The following is a 17,955-nucleotide window of genomic DNA, read 5'->3' as shown; positions in this document are numbered from 1 at the left end:
TGCTTGTTTGAAATAAACCAGTTATGTCCATTGTTTTATTATTAAACACTGTGTAGGGAATGTACTCCAGTTGACCAAATTTACTAATTTTCTCCCACAAATCCATGCTGGCACTTCCCCTTAATTTTTGCATTGAAAAGCATGTTTGGAGAGATCCCAGTGCATGACAGCAGAGACGTGGTTGTTTGGATGTGTCTCTAATTTTCTGCTAGAGGACAAGAGTCAAAGGAGCAGTAAAGTATTATTGGTACAATTCTAAAATTCACATGTAGGAATCCATCATGCATCTTGTTGCCCCTCTAGAGTCTTCCACTCAAGCCCTGTTTACACTGGAAAACTCAGTATTGTCAGCAATGGCCCCCAGTACTCCTGTTAAATTGCTCATCTGCTAGTGAAGATGGGACAAAACTGTCTTGAGCACTGTTACAGAAATCATGATCAAGAGATGAGTTCTGCACTAGTGTTAAACTGTTCTATTTCTGCTAGCAGTTCAGGAGCACCAGTTACTGAAAACCATTGTCAGCAACTGGTATGTTTCCTGGTTCAGAAGCGTGATTAACTGGAGAAACATCTTCTCTGCAGCTTCTGTAAACTAAAAACAACTTCAGCTATTTCCCCCTAGGAGCCTAGTTTCTCCTTTTATTTTTCATTGCTGCCCTCTTAATTTGTTCTCTTCAGACATTTATACTTCATACATATGCCAGGCATCTTGTATTACTGTCAAGCATTTAAGGATACAATTTGCATGAAATATACTTCTCATGTTGGAGCTATGGCAGAACTGCCCTTTCCCTGTGAATAGCAGGGGGAAAGCATGAATAAAAGGTGTGTGTTCATAAAACTTGGAGCAGCTGGGAACTGGCCTAGTGCATTATTGCTAATATAAAGTTAGGGGCCCTTTCTCCTCTAGTTCTAGCTTCTACCCATCATAGCAACTGTTATCAGTATTAGCTGGGCCCAGGTCTTCAAGCCAGCACAAGCCTCTGATATAAATTCATGATCTTGATTGCTGCACTTGAGTCTCCGAGGTTAAGTGAACTCTTGTTAATAGAAGTCAGCTTGGCCAATTAAACTAATTGCCCAGTTTGAAAGTCTTAGGAAATTCAATAAAATGATACAAAATCTTCAAAATTTAGACAAATTATATGACTGGGAGAAACGTATTGGGCTATAATGAAATTTAACAATTAATGCTTATTTTTCTTCATTACAGACTCAGAATAGAACAACATTTGAAAAAACAAGCAAGGATGAAAAGCTTAGAAAAAAAGAAACAGTTCCTTTTACAAAAGAAATTCCCTCACCTTGCTGCACAATCACAAAATTAATATCAAGCTGGAAGCGTGATGCAAGTAAAAGTTTTATTGCAGTAGTCTTAAGATCCTACATATGACTGGCATGTAGTGTGAACATATTTTCAGTGGGCAGCAGATAAAGAACAGGGCTGCCTGTGAGGGTTTTTTGTTCTTTGATCTTTCTTTTTCCCTGCCCAAATAAAGCTCCTCAACCCTAAAAATAAAATTCATAACTGGGTTGAGAGACCTTCAGAGCAAAACAATATAAATTTGTACTGAGTCATTTAACTGATTGATAAAATATTACTTTTCCAGAAACCAGGTGCTGAAAATTAATGTTTTAATATTACGTGTCATTTACTATAAAGCTGAACTGTATATGCTTAATAGTAAAAAAGCATCTGCAAGAGAGATTCCAGTCAAGGCAGTTGTAGACGTGTGTCTGCTTTAGCTTTTAATAAAGAGGTCTTCTCTCCCTTTTTTCATCTTTTTTTACACTTAACATAGCACATTATACAAGCTATAGCAGCTGTCCAATGCACTGGACTGTTTAAGTACAACAAAATAACAAATGCATTAGGCAGCAAATTACAGCAGCAAACTGACCACCTAGTTGTAAAATCAAGTAGGTAAGGGAAAGGAATAGAAAGCTCAAGAGCAACATCTCTACAGAAAGCAATGGTAAATTAGATAGGGAACTTCAGTCAAATTAATTTTAAATCTGACTTGATAGCTGTGTCCAAGTTTTCTTAGTAAGGAGGGAATAGCTTGAAGATAGCACAGGCTAAATTCCTGGTTATCTTTGGTAGATTCAGTGGAAATGTTCACATTTTCTAACATAGCCCTACACTTATTTCTGTAAGTCACTGGCTCTTTGCTTTATCACATTAGAGCCTGCAGCCTAATTATGCTCCTGGCAGGGGAAAGCTTTCAAATATTCTTCAGAAATAAATATTTGCATTATTAGTAGCACAACGCTTGACACCTAAGTAACAAGTAAAGAACAACTTTGCTATTTCCTATTTGTAATTAAAGTTTAGGTAGTTTCATGTATGATGTATACTAAGATGTACATAGCAGCACCCAGCTCTTCCCTATTAGTAAAGATATTTAGAAAAGTGAAATATTTTCATATGGTTGTAGCAGAAGCATTTGTTAGCTGTCAATTGATAATTAATTTAATGCAACTGGTGCCGGGATCTACTATGGAGACTTAATCAACGGACAACTGAATTCTATAATTCTGCAGCATTGAAAATGTGTATGTAACTTGAGCTACCTAAAAGCTATATCTGTACAGAAGGCATTTTCCATTACAAAACCATTCAGTGCACCTGACTTGCACTTGTAGAACACTTTTGGTCTTCCAGAATGTTTAGTTAAGAAATAAATTAAAAATTAAGAGTGCAGTTAGCAGTATCTGTTTGAAAGAAAGGACAGATGTGGCTAGATTCAACCATGCTAAATGCAGTGACAACCACCTTGGATTCAAATAATTGTCCCAATCAATGCAAAAGAGAACTTTTTCCTGTCTAAGTGAAACTCTACTTTTACCTAGATAGAGTAGGTAAGACATAAGAGCTTACTCATCTTTAGTACTCAGTTTCACAGTGAACAGGAGTTGAATTGCATACCAATAACCACTCACTGAATCTTTTACAAAATTAAAGCAGAATCACTGTTTACAAACATGATACCTTCCACAAAACTAGCTACATTTAACACTACCATCTACAAAAGTAATCAAATAGGACAAGCTGTGATGGAATCAAATACCTGAGAAAATATTAGCCTTCCTAAATATTCCCCTGCAGCATAAAGGATAAAACAGCAAAAAATGTGGAGAGGGGTTTGTTTTTAAGTAGGTGAAATTGTTTTTGCTCTGGGAAAGGCACTAGTTAACTTCACAGATGAGTGATTTTTTTTAGTCATACTATAATTTTTTTTTTTGTCCTTAGAAGAAAGTATACAGTGGGCTTTCCCTCACTCTATAATTGATAGAGGGGTATAAATTATTCCATTATTTATACACATAACAAACAGGCTCTGGCATTCTGCATCATAGTGTTTTCCTTCTTAGGTTTAGGGAGTAATAAGTAGTCAACTTTATTTTCTCGTTGCCCTGTTGCCAACATATATCTGATATATCCTGACATTTCACTGAGGGCACCTGAATGTGGTTGTACAGTTGTAACCATTTCACCATTTAAGTTTCTCCTAATCAGTTGATTTGTCCTCCCTTGACTGCCAGAACAATCACCCCTCTCTGTATGCCATACTGCAGTTGCAGTCAGAGGCACTTGAGTTGGATCCTGCCTTGTTTTGAGAGAGGCCCGTGCTAGCAGCCAACAGCCCTGAGAATCTAGAACTTGGGCTCTCCTTTGATCCAAAATAGCCCAAACTGATGACCATCAAGGCATGCTGTTAAAGTCATTTAGTTGATGAGGCATGTAGAGAGGTTCCTGGGAGATGGAGCATTTTGATTTTAAGTTATTGGCTAGCTGTGTTCATTTATTTCCTGCATGACTATTTTGTGGTATTGGTTTATCATTATTAAAGTGTCAAGAGCTTTCACGTGGCCATTTTTAACTGTTTAAAGAACAAATGTGCACAGTGCTTTTCTAACGGGAATTTTAAAATTCAGAACCAAAACTTCATTATGGTAGGGGTGGAATCTAAATATAGAACAGAGCCAGGTGGTCTTGAGTTGTAAAACCAGGCTTGGACACAAATTTCCTTTGTGGCTTTAGGCAGTCACTGTTCTCTGCCTCAGGTTCCCAATCTCTAAAATGAGGACACTACTAACCTAGATCACAGACGTTGTCCAAGCTAACTGCATTCTCATACGTCTGAAGGTGGAAAGCACGGTATATGCCAAATATTCACTGAAATGAAATCACTTCTATTCATAACAGTTTTATAATTTATACATAGCCTATATTCTGGGCCTTAACTACGTCATAGTACAGCATGAAAGAGAAGAATATCAAGAGAACACTTTCCACTACAAGGCTCGTGCTGTTGCAGCAGCTTCACAATTTATGTTGAAATGGGCTGCCTAAGATAGATATAAGTATAAAAAATAGTTTTCCATCTGGATTGTTTATTAATTACAGAAGAGTACGAATGCTTGCTGAAAAACAGTGTTGCTCAAAATGTGAAAACGGCTATTTTTTTAAAAGACAAATTAGAGTAATTTGTTATGGACAGCATATCAACAGGGAAGACTAATCTGTAAAAGTAGACAAGATTTTTTTTAATAAATTTGATGCAAGAGCATTTCAAAGTATTGCATCTACCAGCTAACCTGTAAAGCTACCCACAGGAAAAGATTTTTAGAGAAAATAGACATTTATACAAAATTATAAAATACTTATAAGAGTTATTGCATTTCAAGGGATGAAACATCCATTTTCTTTGACAGGAACAGTTAGGCCTTTTAAACAATGTCTACGGTTTGTAAAAATGGATCTTGAAGTATGCAAAAAAACCAGAACAGTATAAACTTTCTACAAAAGATTCCATCCCATTCCTGAGTACACTAAAGCTATGAAACATAAGGAGCATTGGGAAGGCAGCAGTTTCTCACAGTGTGAGGTCTATGGGCATTTCCTTTCTACACACTGCTTCCCTCCTTCTTCATACTCCTGTTTAGAGATCCACATCTGTTGAAAGGTACCCTGCAAAACAGGAAAAAAACAACTCAGTGCTGTACCTAGGGTATCATTAACTCTGACAGCACGAAAAGCAAACCAGCCTTTATATTTTTCAGGCTGCAGCACAGGACCATGGCTCCAGCTATCTAAATGCATCTTTAAACTGGGTTTTGCATGTTAAGCAACTAGGGAAGATTGTCACACCAACTCTTGCTTCCACCCCTTCGCTGGATATTACTAAATAGTCCCTGCTATCCTTGTCTCGTGTACTCAGCGACTTGCTTTTGAGATGTATTTTGGGGCCTGATCCTGCAAGTTTAGTATTTTTAGTATGCTCTAGATGGCATGTAGTTTTCTAAAGATCCAGCAAGAGAATACCTCAGGAGCCCCACCTCCTTCCCCTTTGGAGGCAAGGAAAGAAGCTTAATTAAGATTCTTTAGGTTTATGCACAGAGTATTCATTATTTTATCATCAGGTTTCTCCCCTCCCACACCATGCTCAGCAGAGCTACTACAGGAGCAGCAGCTGCTATGAAACTCAATCACTAATAAGACTCCTATGAAATTAGGTTTTTAGCTAATGATGCTGCTCAGCATCCCTTCCCAAAGCTATGTATGTTAACTGACCAGAGAAGCCAAAATTGAACCACCAATCCATGAACTGAACCTCCGCTCCACTGTTGTGTTGTTTGCTATCAACTTCAGCCGCATACTCTGAACAGAGAAAAAAAATACACATTAGCAAGGTCAAACTGATAGGTAGCTCAACTGAAGGTTCAAAACTTTTTCCCCCTGGAGTGGGGAGGAAGAGGTCTTAGGACTGCGTTACAGACAAATATTGAAAGTGTTTCATTCATCTGTTGACACACAAGTCAAAGACACTAATTCAATTACATTTTCTGTAATGTGGAGCTTGTCTGATTTGCACTTTGGAGTCCAGTGCTCCAAAAATTACAGGTTAAATGAAGTAGCAGGTTGCCGTTTATTGGTAGCCTGTCTGACTTGTGTGTGCAATCCACGGAGAACAAATCTTCTATAGTAACATGAGCTCAAACTGAATTAGTGAAATAGCCTTGGAAATGGGTTAGCAGCAACACAACAGGAGAGAGAGATGATATGGGAAAATTATCACTATGGCTCCAGAATAGTTACACAGCCCAGAATAGCCAGAATCGTTATCTGAAAGTAGAGATAGATATGCAGTATTTTAAAACTAGCTAAGTATTTGCTGAAGTCTGTTTTATGCCATTACTTGTTTCCAAATTGCACTGATTTTCTTTGAAACAGGATACGTTTTTTCAACAGTCTGCAACTTGTGGCCCTGCTTTAGTCATTAAAGCTAAAAAGGGGCTGGGTCAAGCAGTCTGAGCACAAGACTGGATTGCCTGCAAACCCCAATGTTCCAGTCCTGACAATGACATCAATTATCTTTGTAGCCTTCATAATTGTGACATCTTTCCTTCAGTTGTCCCAATACATACTAATTGGATAATACTACCTACTTTACCAGATTAGTTACATTTGCAAAAAAAACTTGAGGATTAGCAACACAATGGAGATGCTAACACTCCAGTGAATCTCTCACTTCTGCCTCTTACACAAAAAAAAAAAAAGAAAGAAAAAAGCATTCCGTGGCCACTGAATAATCCTAATGAAATCAAAGCTGCAATACAGCAGTCAGTGCCTGTATAGGCATATGTGATAGCCCACACTGGAGAAGAGAAGGTTAACCCCACATTAAGGGCGGCAGAAGTCCTGCCTCTCAGACCGTGCTGGACATGCTCGAACTGCTGCCTCAGTATAAAAGGAAGCAGCCCAGCTCGTTCTAGACAAGGGGTAGGCAACCTATGGCACAAGTGCTGAAGGCGGCACGTGAGCTGATTTTCAGTGGCACTCACGCTACCCGGGTCCTGGCCACCAGTCCGGGGGGCTCTGCATTTTAATTTAATTTTAAATGAAGCTTCTTAAACATTTTAGAAACCTTATTTACTTTACATACAATAGTTTAATTATATATTATAGACTTATAGAAAGAGACCTTCTAAAAACGTTAAAAAGTATTACTGGCACGCGAAACCTTAAATTAGAATGAATAAATGAAGACCTGGCACACCACTTCTGAAAGGTTGCCGACCCCTGTTCTAGACTGACTACTGAGGGGAGATGATGCTTGATGGAGGCTTCAAGCTAGGAGCTGCTACAGCTAGAGACTGCGGGAACTGGAGAACCCAGGGACCAGACTGGTGAAATGCTATCTCCAGCAGAACCCCGGGAGTTGGACTTCCAGGGAGTTACCCCCCACACACACCAGGGAACCTGAAGACCCAGGTGCTGTACAGATTGCTACCCAAGGGAGATGCAGTAGGAAATGGCCCAAGAAGGTGGAGGGAGTGGTACCTAACACCCGAGCAAGGTCAGTGTGTTGCGATAGGATTCCCTGCTGACTGGGTGAGGGCCAGTCCCGTCACCAACAGGGTCCTGGGCTGAGACCCAGTTGAGAGGGAGGGCTTGGGCCCCCCTACCCGGCTGCCACCCACCATTAGGTGGTGGCTCACTTCCCTGACTCTGGCCACTAGGCCACGCAGTCCTGTATTCAAGGGCTGCCATGATGACTCTGGCCTCTGGGCCATGCTGCTCTCAGCCTAAGGACTGTCTGATAGACTGTAACTGTGGTGGTATCACTACCCCGACCTACCCTCAGGAGGACAGGGCATGCATACCACGCAACAGCATGTACAAGGCAAAACACAGACCCAAAAAAACGACCCAAAGCAGCAATTTAATAAGCTATCTTACTGGTGGAGTTTTCTGAGAGAGCTCCCTGTTCAGTCTGTCTGTAAAACTCTGTATTAAAGTGTTTCCTCCTGCTACGATCACACTGCCATAGAGGCCCTGGAAAGAGAAAAATGTGACACCCAAGAGTTCGTTCTGAATGTATTTTGGAAACATTTGTTTGTTTTCATAATACAGAGAAAAGAAAATGCCATGAGTACATATGATCAGCAGTAGAAGTACACTTGACATCTAGACAAAGTTACACCGTTATTAGTACAATCATTTCTACCATGTGAAAAATATTTTTTTTTTAAAAGATACACTGGTGGAAAGGCAGTTTGGTGACTGATTCTAAATGGCTTTTATTTACTGTTTTAACCTTCAGTACTTCTAGATCAGCTTGTTTTCATACTCCCCCTGTTCCTCTGCCCCCCCCCCGCCCCACACACACACACACAGAGTTATAAAGAATGCACAACTAGATGTACCATCCACATGAGAAGGATGGATTTTTTTCCCCATTAGAAAAAAAGTGTGTGTGTCAATATTATATTTACATTCACTAATATGACAGTTGCCAAAGATGGAACACAGCCTACCCAGCCAACCTGACTTTGCAATTAAGGAAGTGCAATGGATGGACCAACCCATGTGCAGCCAACATGAGAACTGCACACAGCTGAATGTCGCGTGCTCCTTAACGGATGGTGTTGGTGGAAGCAAAAAAGGAGAATTTTAAATTTATGCTTTCTTTTTCCACTTGCACAATACAGTGAGTTAATATCAAACTATTTAATCTTCAGATATCAGGGGATGAATAGTCACAAAAAGCCATGCACCTAAAATGAGTTTGAAGCTACCCACTGCACATTGTAGAGTCATCAAACTCTGGATATTTAACATGCCATTTTATTTATCTGTTTCATTACACCAGTGTGAAACGAGAGTAACTCAGGATTTCAATGGAGTCTCTGCATTTCCATCAGTGCAACAGAGGTCAGAATCTGACTTAACTGTTCCCATGGTTTGAGAAACACTATCTTCAGATATGTTTTATCTGCATATTCCCCTAATAGCTACACAACATGTAGATGATAATGTATAGGCACCTCAAGAGGTCAAGATCTGCATTTTAACTGATGGCAAGTGTCCATGCCGCTTCAGTAAATTTCATAGCTAAAATATATTGTAACCACGCAGAAAAATATCTATGCTTTAGATAATTCATGTCTGACTAGCACTTACTGGTCTGATGTCTATATCACACATTCCAACGCTTGTGGTGACAACATGGCTAACACCCAGCATTGTGTTGCCAGATAAGCCCTGGAACAAAATTAGTAAATCACAAATCAGTGCTTCAAAACAGCAAGGCACATTAAAGCAGTGAATGAACAAGGGTCTAAAAGCTCTGCAGACAAAGATCTTTGAATTTATCTAAATTTTTATTTCACACTCATCACCATGATCTCAGCACCACATGAGTTTTATTTAAAGAAAGAACCACATATCTTGAATTGCATTTCTACAACCCCACCCCCAACATAGGTAGCCCCGGAGAGCATACAGTGTAAATACAAACAGAGCTTCATAATTTCAATCTTTGTGCCATCATAACATACTGTACCCACAAATAAGGGGAAAAGCTGCATAGAAGGGCTTCATAATAAACTATATTTCTGCAAATTTTAACATACGACTTTCATTATTTTACCTTTACATTAGAAGGGTCAAATAGTCCTTCGGGAATTTTTAGACGTTCTGCACCAAAGTCACAATTGTAACCATTGGGGAATTCATAATGAACGGTCGGCATCTGTGCAGCTACCCTGGAGGTTGATATTGATCAGAACATTGGTCAGAAAGTAAAGATGCTAAATCACAATGCACATAATGCAGTGAATAATCTAAACAGCATCATAAACAAAGAATTGTAAAGAACAAATTTTAATATGACCTGTGCTTTTGGCAATCTGATTGTCATTAGAATTTATGCACATTGGCATGGCAAGTGTAATCTCTAATCCAGCTATTCAAGGTATTCCTAACACCAAAAGTAAATGATTTTGTATATCATCATACTTTTGCAATAAGCTTAACAATAGAAACCATGGACTCCTACTCTGATAAATACATTTGACATACACATACTGCTAGTTTTACAAAGATACAATGACATACTGTTCATCATAGGTTGAATCTGACACTTGGAGGACAGAGGCTTGGAAATCCTGAATTACACACTATGGAGAGAAGAATAAAAGGAAAAGGTGTGTTATAAGGATTCCAGTTCAGAATTCAGTATTATGTTATAATTACATAAATGTGAAACTGGACAAAAAGCCTTAAACCATAAGCAAGTAAATTTGGAATCACAAAACTGAGCGCACAAAATATGTGCAAAGCTTCTTTAAAAAGCTGTGAATGCATTTCAGTACATAAGTAATTTGCTGTGCTAAATCCCTAGAAACTAAGGATTGTGAACTATAAGAGGTATTGTTTCAAGCACAATAGGTTTTAAAGAAGTCAGAAGCTAGGGCACATCCCATAATGACAGCAGAGTATTTCCCCTCAGGAATTTTTAATCAAAGCTGGACTTGATCACAGCTATCATGGATTTTCATATTTAATAATATATCCATTTGGCGGTGTCTGTCTGGGAATATGATCAGATGATAAAAGCCTAATTGAGAGCTGAAGATTTAACTAATGGAGAACCAAGAGCTCAGCAATATCACTGCAACCACACAAAAGACCAGACCTGCAGACTCTCAAGACAGAGCTTCAGTTTCCCACAAAGGAATTGTGGGAGGAGAAATCTGATTGAGGATTACAAAGGTGAATCCCAGTATAACTCCTTTTTAGGAACTTATCCTATCACATGCAATGATCTTCTGTTATTGTATTAAAAAAATGGAACATTAAAGGTGATGGCAAGTATCTGAGTGCCCAAGACCACCCACCCACCCACACACACAAGCACTTTCCATGCTTTCACCCTTGTAACTATTTTATTGTGACACACACAAATTAAAAAAAATCAGATTTAAATATAAACATCCGCACAAACTAAAACCACTCCTACAAGCCTATCCAGGAAGTAAAGCCATAACCCCCTAGAATTTTCAGTGCTTGTAAGTTTCAAACAGGAGACAAAAAATAAGATTATCTAATGGAATTATATTCTAAAGATGAAAGAGCAGCTAAACCGATTTTAAAAATTTCTCCTATCTCCACTCCAAAAAGAAGAAAAATGTCCTTTCCTATTTTTTTTTAAGACAGAAAGTTTTCTAATTTTCCTCACACAAAAAGCGTCCTGTAATATACACTAGCAAATGGGATTTCTTTGTGGGCCAAAGGAGAAGAAAGGATTTACTTACATTACACATATAGTTGTGCCAAGATCTCGTGACCTGCGGTAACTTCTCTTTTCTCTTCCAATTTGCTGGTGATCCTTCGCGAACTGCTTCCTGCAATTGTAGAAGAGTACACAGTCAGTCAACAATCTACACTTTGAAAAATGAACACCTTTTTAAATCCAGTTAAACTTTCCCACCTTTGATGCAATCATATATGGCGGGATTAGCTCTATGTTCATTTCCTGAAACAGTTCTCTGCACTGCATAGTAATAAAGTCTCCAGCAAGGGGTGATTTTACAATGCCTACAAAATATAAATAGAATTTTGGACTATGTTCAAATCCTTACAGAACAAGATGTCTGCAATAAATTGTTCATTTCAAACAAAAAAAGCCCATTTCCCACCCTTCATAAAAAACACAAGCTTCTCCCTATTCAAAGATACCACATTTTCTTTTAATATTAGTAATAAAACTCATTTCTTAATGTAATGAACACAGTATATAAATTATACATCTGTGAAACTTTTTACCTTGTTGAAGTACATATCCATCATGCACTGGAATAGCAGTGGTGTGAGTTGCCCCACTATCCAAAATCAGGCCTGTGGATCGACCATTAGCAAAGCTAATCAGAAGGATTAGGGAAAATGACAGAATTTACACTTGGGAGAGAATTTTGTCAAATACTTGGAGCACAACTAGCAACAAGGACCCTAAGAGTTCTATTCCTCGCCTCACAAGTGACTTGCTACGTTCATTCATTTACCCTTCTGCATAAGGGTAATAAGTACCAACCTTGCATACATGTTAGGCTTTAATTTATTTATGTTTGCAAACTGATTTTTGAGCTACTTGGATGAGAAATGATATAAAAATCAAAGGAATGTTCTGCAGCAATCTCTAAATAAAATATTTCCCATTTATTTAGATTCTGAACTGCCTATTAAAACATATATGTTAGTTTAAGATATTTACGTAATGCAGTGCAAGGCTTAATCAGTGATCTCAGAAGATTTCTGTTGCAGAAGACCGAAATTACTGCATTTTAGTAATTTGAGGAAAGCAATTTTAGGCACGCTGAGCTCTAACAAACAACATAGGGTGTAAATATACACTAGAAAAAGTTGTCTCCCAGGATTGGAATCACACCAAGGGGGTTTCAAAGTTGAGCATTAAGGAGAAAGCACAGAAGTGAAAGCTATCCTGTTCACATCAGCCATATGAATGGTTATTGAAATATTCACTTTGGTTAGAAAGAAAAGAGTAAGTTATCTTATTCTAATAATACCACTTTGAAGAAGCTTGCTTTATTTCTTGGAAAAATACATGGATCAACATTTCAAGGATACGCTGTAAGAACTGCAGTTTTACACAAGAAAAAAGCAGGGATATTGTAATGTTCAAACATCAGTTCTGTCAATTTCTCACGCTTTGCTCTGGTATTCCACTACAAAAGAGAAAAAAAAAAAGGTAAACAGGCAAAACAGATATATTATGTTTACCTCAAGATCCACTCTATTTATTACTGTATGCTCACAGGATGCCAGCAGGATATAAAAAGAAAGTTAGGGTTATTAAAATTGTAGTTTAAGAACAGTTGCAAAGTTACATAAAGCAAAACTATGTATCTTGGAATTTTATTTCCTTAGATGAGAATTCACTTTTTGTGCAACAAGCATTTCATTCCAGACTCATACACAAACACAGGTGGCCTTTCTGAAATTTTAAAGGACGTTTACATGCATTTCCATGGGGTTCAACTTTAAACTATTAAAATAATAAATTATTTTTGTTGTTACTACTTTACACTTCTAGAACCCCTTCCATATCAGAATCTCAAAACTCTTTATGAAAGAGCCCAAAACACCCCTGTGAAATAAGTGTTACTCCTGTTTTACATGAGGAAATGTATATGTACACAGATGTAAAGTGGCTTGCCCAAGGGAGAAAACTGAAATTAGATTTCCCAGCTCTCAAAGCACCTTACCACAGCTTCACTGAAGCAAAGGCAAAGACAATGTGCTACAGCACACTTGTGGATTGCAAGTCTCATTTTATTGTGAACTTCTTCTAAGTCAATTGTTAAGTGAGTTTAGCCCTCATGTTAGGAGTCAGACTGAAGACCTTCACTTAGCTATGGAACAGGCAACCCCCAATGCAGATTGCTCCATACTCCATCACTGTACCTCAACCCTTCTGGAGGGATCATATTTAGGAGTGGGAGGGTAGCACGGTCTCCCTGTGCATTTAGTAGCTGCCTTCTTGACAGATCAAGTGTGATGGTATGTTCTGTTATGTGGACATCTATTCACAGAGAACTAGAGCGAAACCAAGAACTCATTTCACAGCCTTCAAACACCACCAACTTGAATTTAATACCAGCCTTGGGTGAATTTATTTTTGTTTATAGATATTTCTACAGCATGCTCTCTCTGTAATATCCAAGTGCCTCTGAACTGCTAGCTGAAAAGCGAAAGACATCCATTCTCAATTCAATCCCTCATACCCTTCCCTACCTGAGCCTATCCAGACCCTTTCAAGTCACTACTTTCAATACACTAATATGGAAAAAAAATATTTACAATAATTGTATGTAAAGGAGGCTTCATCTTCATTGTATACATCTCCTGTGGTTTATATTCAGACTCCTGTATTGTGCCTTCTAATCTAGAGCACAGTAAGGTGGGGAACTGCAGCCTACCTGTCTACTTAAATTCTTACTCCTACATTTTTATTTGATCTATCAGGCCACTGAGTAATCTAGAGAACCAAGTTAAAGCTTTGCCATTAAACGTATTACTCTCCCTGGTTCTGTTTTGAAGGGCTTGATGTAATGAATGATTTTCAAAAACATCTCTATTTTTAATTAGTATAATAAAAGATCACCTACAATTTTACATTTCCCCCACCCTCTCCAAGAAACAAGCAGCAAAGAATCCTGTGGCACCTTATAGACTAACAGACGTTTTGCAGCATGAGCTTTCGTGGGTGAATACCCACTTCTTCGGATGACTTGCATCCGAAGAAGTGGGTATTCACCCACGAAAGCTCATGCTGCAAAACGTCTGCTAGTCTATAAGGTGCCACAGGATTCTTTGCTGCTTCTACAGAACCAGACTAACACGGCTACCCCTCTGATACTTGACTCCAAGAACCAAGAGAAAGCTATTACAAAACAAAGGCTCTCAGACGAAATCCAGCTTGAAATATGTGATCTCCATTTGAATAGAGAGTGGGCAGTATGTGCTAAAGAGTGGTTATTTCAAGTTACTGACAAAAAAACAAACAAAAAATAAAATGCAGAGAATAATCCGACAGAGTACTTTTAAATTGTTACCCCTAGAGTCCCGCAAATCTGCAGATACCCACTTTATATCCATGTTTGCAGATCGCGGATTGGATGTGGATACAAATTTTGTATCCACGCAGGGCTCTAGTTACCTCCTCTTAATTTTCTAAAATATTCAAAATTCCTTATTTACAATTCTGTATAAGATTTGTACAAACAAGATTAAAACATTCCTAAATTCCAATTACAATTTCTTTATTACAACATTTCAAAACAGGAAATATGCTTTTACTCACTGGTGCTTCAGACATTAGGACAGGGTGCAAACTTGCTTCAGATTTAATGTGCATCTTGTATGTGTGATCCAAGATTGCCTGGAAACTATCCCAGTCCTCAACTGTAAAAATGTTAAAGCAGTTGCAGAAGTTTAGACAATGTTATTGCATTTTCAGAAAGACACAGTTAAGTGAGTCATCTTAAAAACATAACTTTAAAACACACAGATCAACCAACCAACTTTCTCCTGAGCAACAGTCTTAAAAATTCACACACTTCTATACTGCTTACTGTACCAATAACATTCATCCCCTTCTTTTTCCCCCACCACCATTATCAGATGGGACCCATCCCAACTCATTACATGGGAGAAAACCTCTATAGTTTTTCCTCAGATCAAGCAAATGTTCACAGCCTCATAATTAAAATAACTGTAGAATAAAATGTTTTTCACTTTTAGACCAAGAATATTAATGCAAATGAAATGTTAATATTTTTTGCATACAACAGATGTAACTTTGCAGCTGAATATAAAGTTAGTGATCAGATTTTAAGAACAAGAGGAAAAAGACAGAGCACCATACTCATTCCATTTTTTAAGGGTGAAATAGCCTCCATGTTTTCCCTTGGAACTCGCAGTGCATTGGTGTCTATGTAGTAAGTAGGGCCCCCTTGTTTGCCTTTGTCACCATCTATTTCCATCAGGGTGCTGCCATCGTCCCTTTCCAGTACCACACCAATAGCAGTGGGAAAGTCAACCTGCAATGTAAAATGTGGACAGGGTATGGCAATTACACAGTGTGTATTTGTTTACTCACTCAACGTACTGTTTTCATTTCAACTATACATTTTATTTAAAAAAAAAAAAATCTACAAACTCAGAACTTGTTTGCTGGCTCATATGATACTGGTTTACATTTTAATCTTATACAGTCACAATGACTCTTACCTTTGGACAGTCTTCACCAGCATAGCCAGCTCTCACTGTATAGGAACCAATATCAAAAACAAGAGCCCCAACTTCATCTGTAAGAATTATTAGTAAACAGGCAGTCAGTAATTAGTAGTCATATCACAAAAACTAAAATCACTGTGCTTACCAGCAAAAACATACAAGCCAAGATACTTTTTGTAAAACACGAGTGCAAACCACCACCACAACTTTTAACTAGAATTTAAAGTTGGCAAAGAACAATAGAACATTTTCTATCACGAATTTAAGCTGCACAAGAGTGATCCAAAAAAGCCATTGTATTTTAACTAAACAACAGTACTTTCGTTCAGAATAAGCAAAAAAGGCAATTTTTGCAGAGAGGAAAAAAAATTGAACCATCTTCCGGAGGAGATTTTTCAAAATGCGTTATGATTTACACAAACAGCAAGTTACGTGGGCCCCTACTTCCTTGGATTATTAGAAATTAAATAGAAAAAAAAAAGTTAAAACTAGATGTAACAGTCTATAGACACTGATGTTTAAATTAAGAAATACATTCATTCTTTTAAGCACTGATCCCCAAAGAGACTCTGTATAGGCTCAAGATTGGGCCCTGTTTGGCAAAATTAAATCTTTAATCTTGCAGCTCTGGTGCAAGACTGTAATATCTTGGTTTACAAATAAATCTTTATTCTTGTAGTGCCCACCACCAACATAACAGCACCAAGTGTTGCCTGACACCACTAATCTGGCTGTCTGACAGTTCTAACAAGTGGGAAAAGCTTCAATGAAATTTACCAAAGACAGAAACCTAGAAGGCCTTCAAATTAGTTAGACTTTCCATTTCAATGAAAACTTGCAACATATATTGAAGCATTGTGCATTTCCACAGCAGAGAAAGCTGCATGGAAAGTGGAGTTCTAGCTCTGCTGGGAAGAACTATGTGGGGGAAATGAAGTTTTAATAAAGGAGAGCTGTACAGAGAGAGAGGCGTTCATAGGTGGAGCAATACAGCTGTACTTCAGCTGAGAGAACTGCTTAGAGCAAAGCTGTCACTCCATGGACCAGAGCAGCCACAAATAACTGGGAATGGGAAGAGCTGCAGGAAGTGGGGAGATGCAGCAGAACGACTGCAAGGCTCATGGCCTGGGAAACTACAGCAGCATTCAGTGGGGAAGAGCTGCATGGGAAGAGTGGAACAGAAAGGTTTATGGATTGGGGGGGGGGGGGGAGAAGCTGCAGACAGCCCAGACCTTTGTGGAAAGTGACAGCAAATGTAACGGACAAACTAGATCACAGGCTCCTGGGGGCTTGGGGATGGCAGCAGGCAGGGGCTCCTAGGGGGCCTGATGGAGGCTCGTGGGGAACAGCTGTAGGTGCAGCAGACAGGGGCTTCTGGGGCCCCTGGGGGTGCAGCAAGCAGGGGCTCAGAAGGGGGCCTGTGGGAGGCTCGTAGGATATACTCTGAGGTGCAGGAGACAGGGGCTCAGAGAGGGGCGGCGGGGGAGGGGGGAGCAGCAGGAGGCAGGGGCTTGGAGGGGGGGTGAGAGAAGGCTTGTGGGGAACAGTCCTTGGGGTGCAGTAGCAGGCAGGGGCTCGGAGGGGGAGCTGGGGGTGCGGCAGCAGGACGCGGGGGCTCGGAGGGGGAGCTGGGGGTGCGGCAGCAGGAGCTCGGAAGGGGGAGCTGGGGGTGCGGCAGCAGCAGGCGGGGGCTCGGAGGGGGAGCTGGGGGTGCGGCAGCAGGAGGCGGGGGCTCGGAGGGGGAGCTGGGGGTGCGGCAGCAGGAGGCGGGGGCTCGGAGGGGGAGCTGGGGGTGCGGCAGCAGCAGGCGGGGGCTCGGAGGGGGAGCTGGGGGGGGTGCAGTAGCAGGAGGCGGGGGCTCGGAGGGGGGAGCTGGGGGTGCGGCAGCAGGAGGCGGGGGCTCGGAGGGGGGAACTGGGGGGGGTGCGGCAGCAGGAGGCGGGGGCTCGGAGGGGGAGCTGGGGGTGCGGCAGCAGCAGGCGGGGGCTCGGAGGGGGAGCTGGGGGGGGTGCAGTAGCAGGAGGCGGGGGCTCGGAGGGGGAGCTGGGGGTGCGGCAGCAGGAGGCGGGGGCTCGGAGGGGGAGCTGGGGGTGCGGCAGCAGGAGGCGGGGGCTCGGAGGGGGAGCTGGGGGTGCGGCAGCAGGAGGCGGGGGCTCGGAGGGGGAGCTCCATGGCCGGGAGGGGGCGGGCACTCACCTCCCCCGTACACCCCGCCGCTCATGGCTGCCACTGGGCCTGTCTCTCGCCGCGGTCCCCGCGGCCCCCCGGTAACTAGCTGTTCTAGCAACAATAGCCGAGTGCGAGTCCGGCCCGCGCTCACTCACACCGCCGGCTGAACCTAACTTGCT

At 40.5% G+C, this 17,955-nt stretch overlaps 2 protein-coding genes across 4 annotated transcripts in view; one reads left to right on the top strand and one right to left on the bottom strand.

Annotated features, from left to right (window-relative positions):
• Nucleotides 1-1,771, top strand: part of MRPL47 (mitochondrial ribosomal protein L47) — a 12,366-nt gene extending 10,595 nt beyond the window's left edge. For all 3 annotated transcript variants that reach the window (XM_045029699.1, XM_045029700.1, XM_045029702.1), the window contains exon 7: nucleotides 1,214-1,771. In XM_045029699.1, coding sequence (XP_044885634.1) covers nucleotides 1,214-1,328 — 115 coding nt within the window. In that variant the 3' untranslated portion in view covers nucleotides 1,329-1,771. The remainder of the gene's footprint in view (nucleotides 1-1,213) is intronic.
• ACTL6A (actin like 6A) lies at nucleotides 1,485-17,955 on the bottom strand. Its single transcript, XM_045029698.1, has 14 exons — nucleotides 17,804-17,955; nucleotides 15,602-15,678; nucleotides 15,237-15,411; nucleotides 14,673-14,773; nucleotides 12,437-12,534; nucleotides 11,618-11,712; nucleotides 11,283-11,389; nucleotides 11,107-11,196; nucleotides 9,908-9,969; nucleotides 9,441-9,555; nucleotides 8,972-9,052; nucleotides 7,748-7,843; nucleotides 5,579-5,665; nucleotides 1,485-4,975 (listed from the first exon to the last, which is right to left on the bottom strand). Exons 1-14 carry the CDS (start codon nucleotides 17,826-17,828, stop codon nucleotides 4,895-4,897), a joined length of 1,290 nt encoding a protein of 429 aa, XP_044885633.1. The 5' UTR covers nucleotides 17,829-17,955; the 3' UTR covers nucleotides 1,485-4,894.

Source organism: Mauremys mutica, chromosome 9 (assembly GCF_020497125.1).
Source record: "Mauremys mutica isolate MM-2020 ecotype Southern chromosome 9, ASM2049712v1, whole genome shotgun sequence".
In the NCBI taxonomy this organism is placed as follows: domain Eukaryota; kingdom Metazoa; phylum Chordata; order Testudines; family Geoemydidae; genus Mauremys; species Mauremys mutica.
This window is presented reverse-complemented; position numbering and strand designations above follow the sequence as displayed.

Bases quoted from the DNA above. Each gene is read 5' to 3' on its own strand.
- ACTL6A (XM_045029698.1), bottom strand. From the start codon at position 17,828: ATGAGCGGCGGGGTGTACGGGGGAG. The intron at 11,713-12,436 runs GTATCCTTGAAA...CCTTCTGATTAG, and splicing joins AAAACTGCAGTTCTTACAGC to CTTTGCTAATGGTCGATCCA. The intron at 5,666-7,747 runs GTAAGATAGCTT...TTCTCTGTTCAG, and splicing joins TCTCTCAGAAAACTCCACCA to AGTATGCGGCTGAAGTTGAT.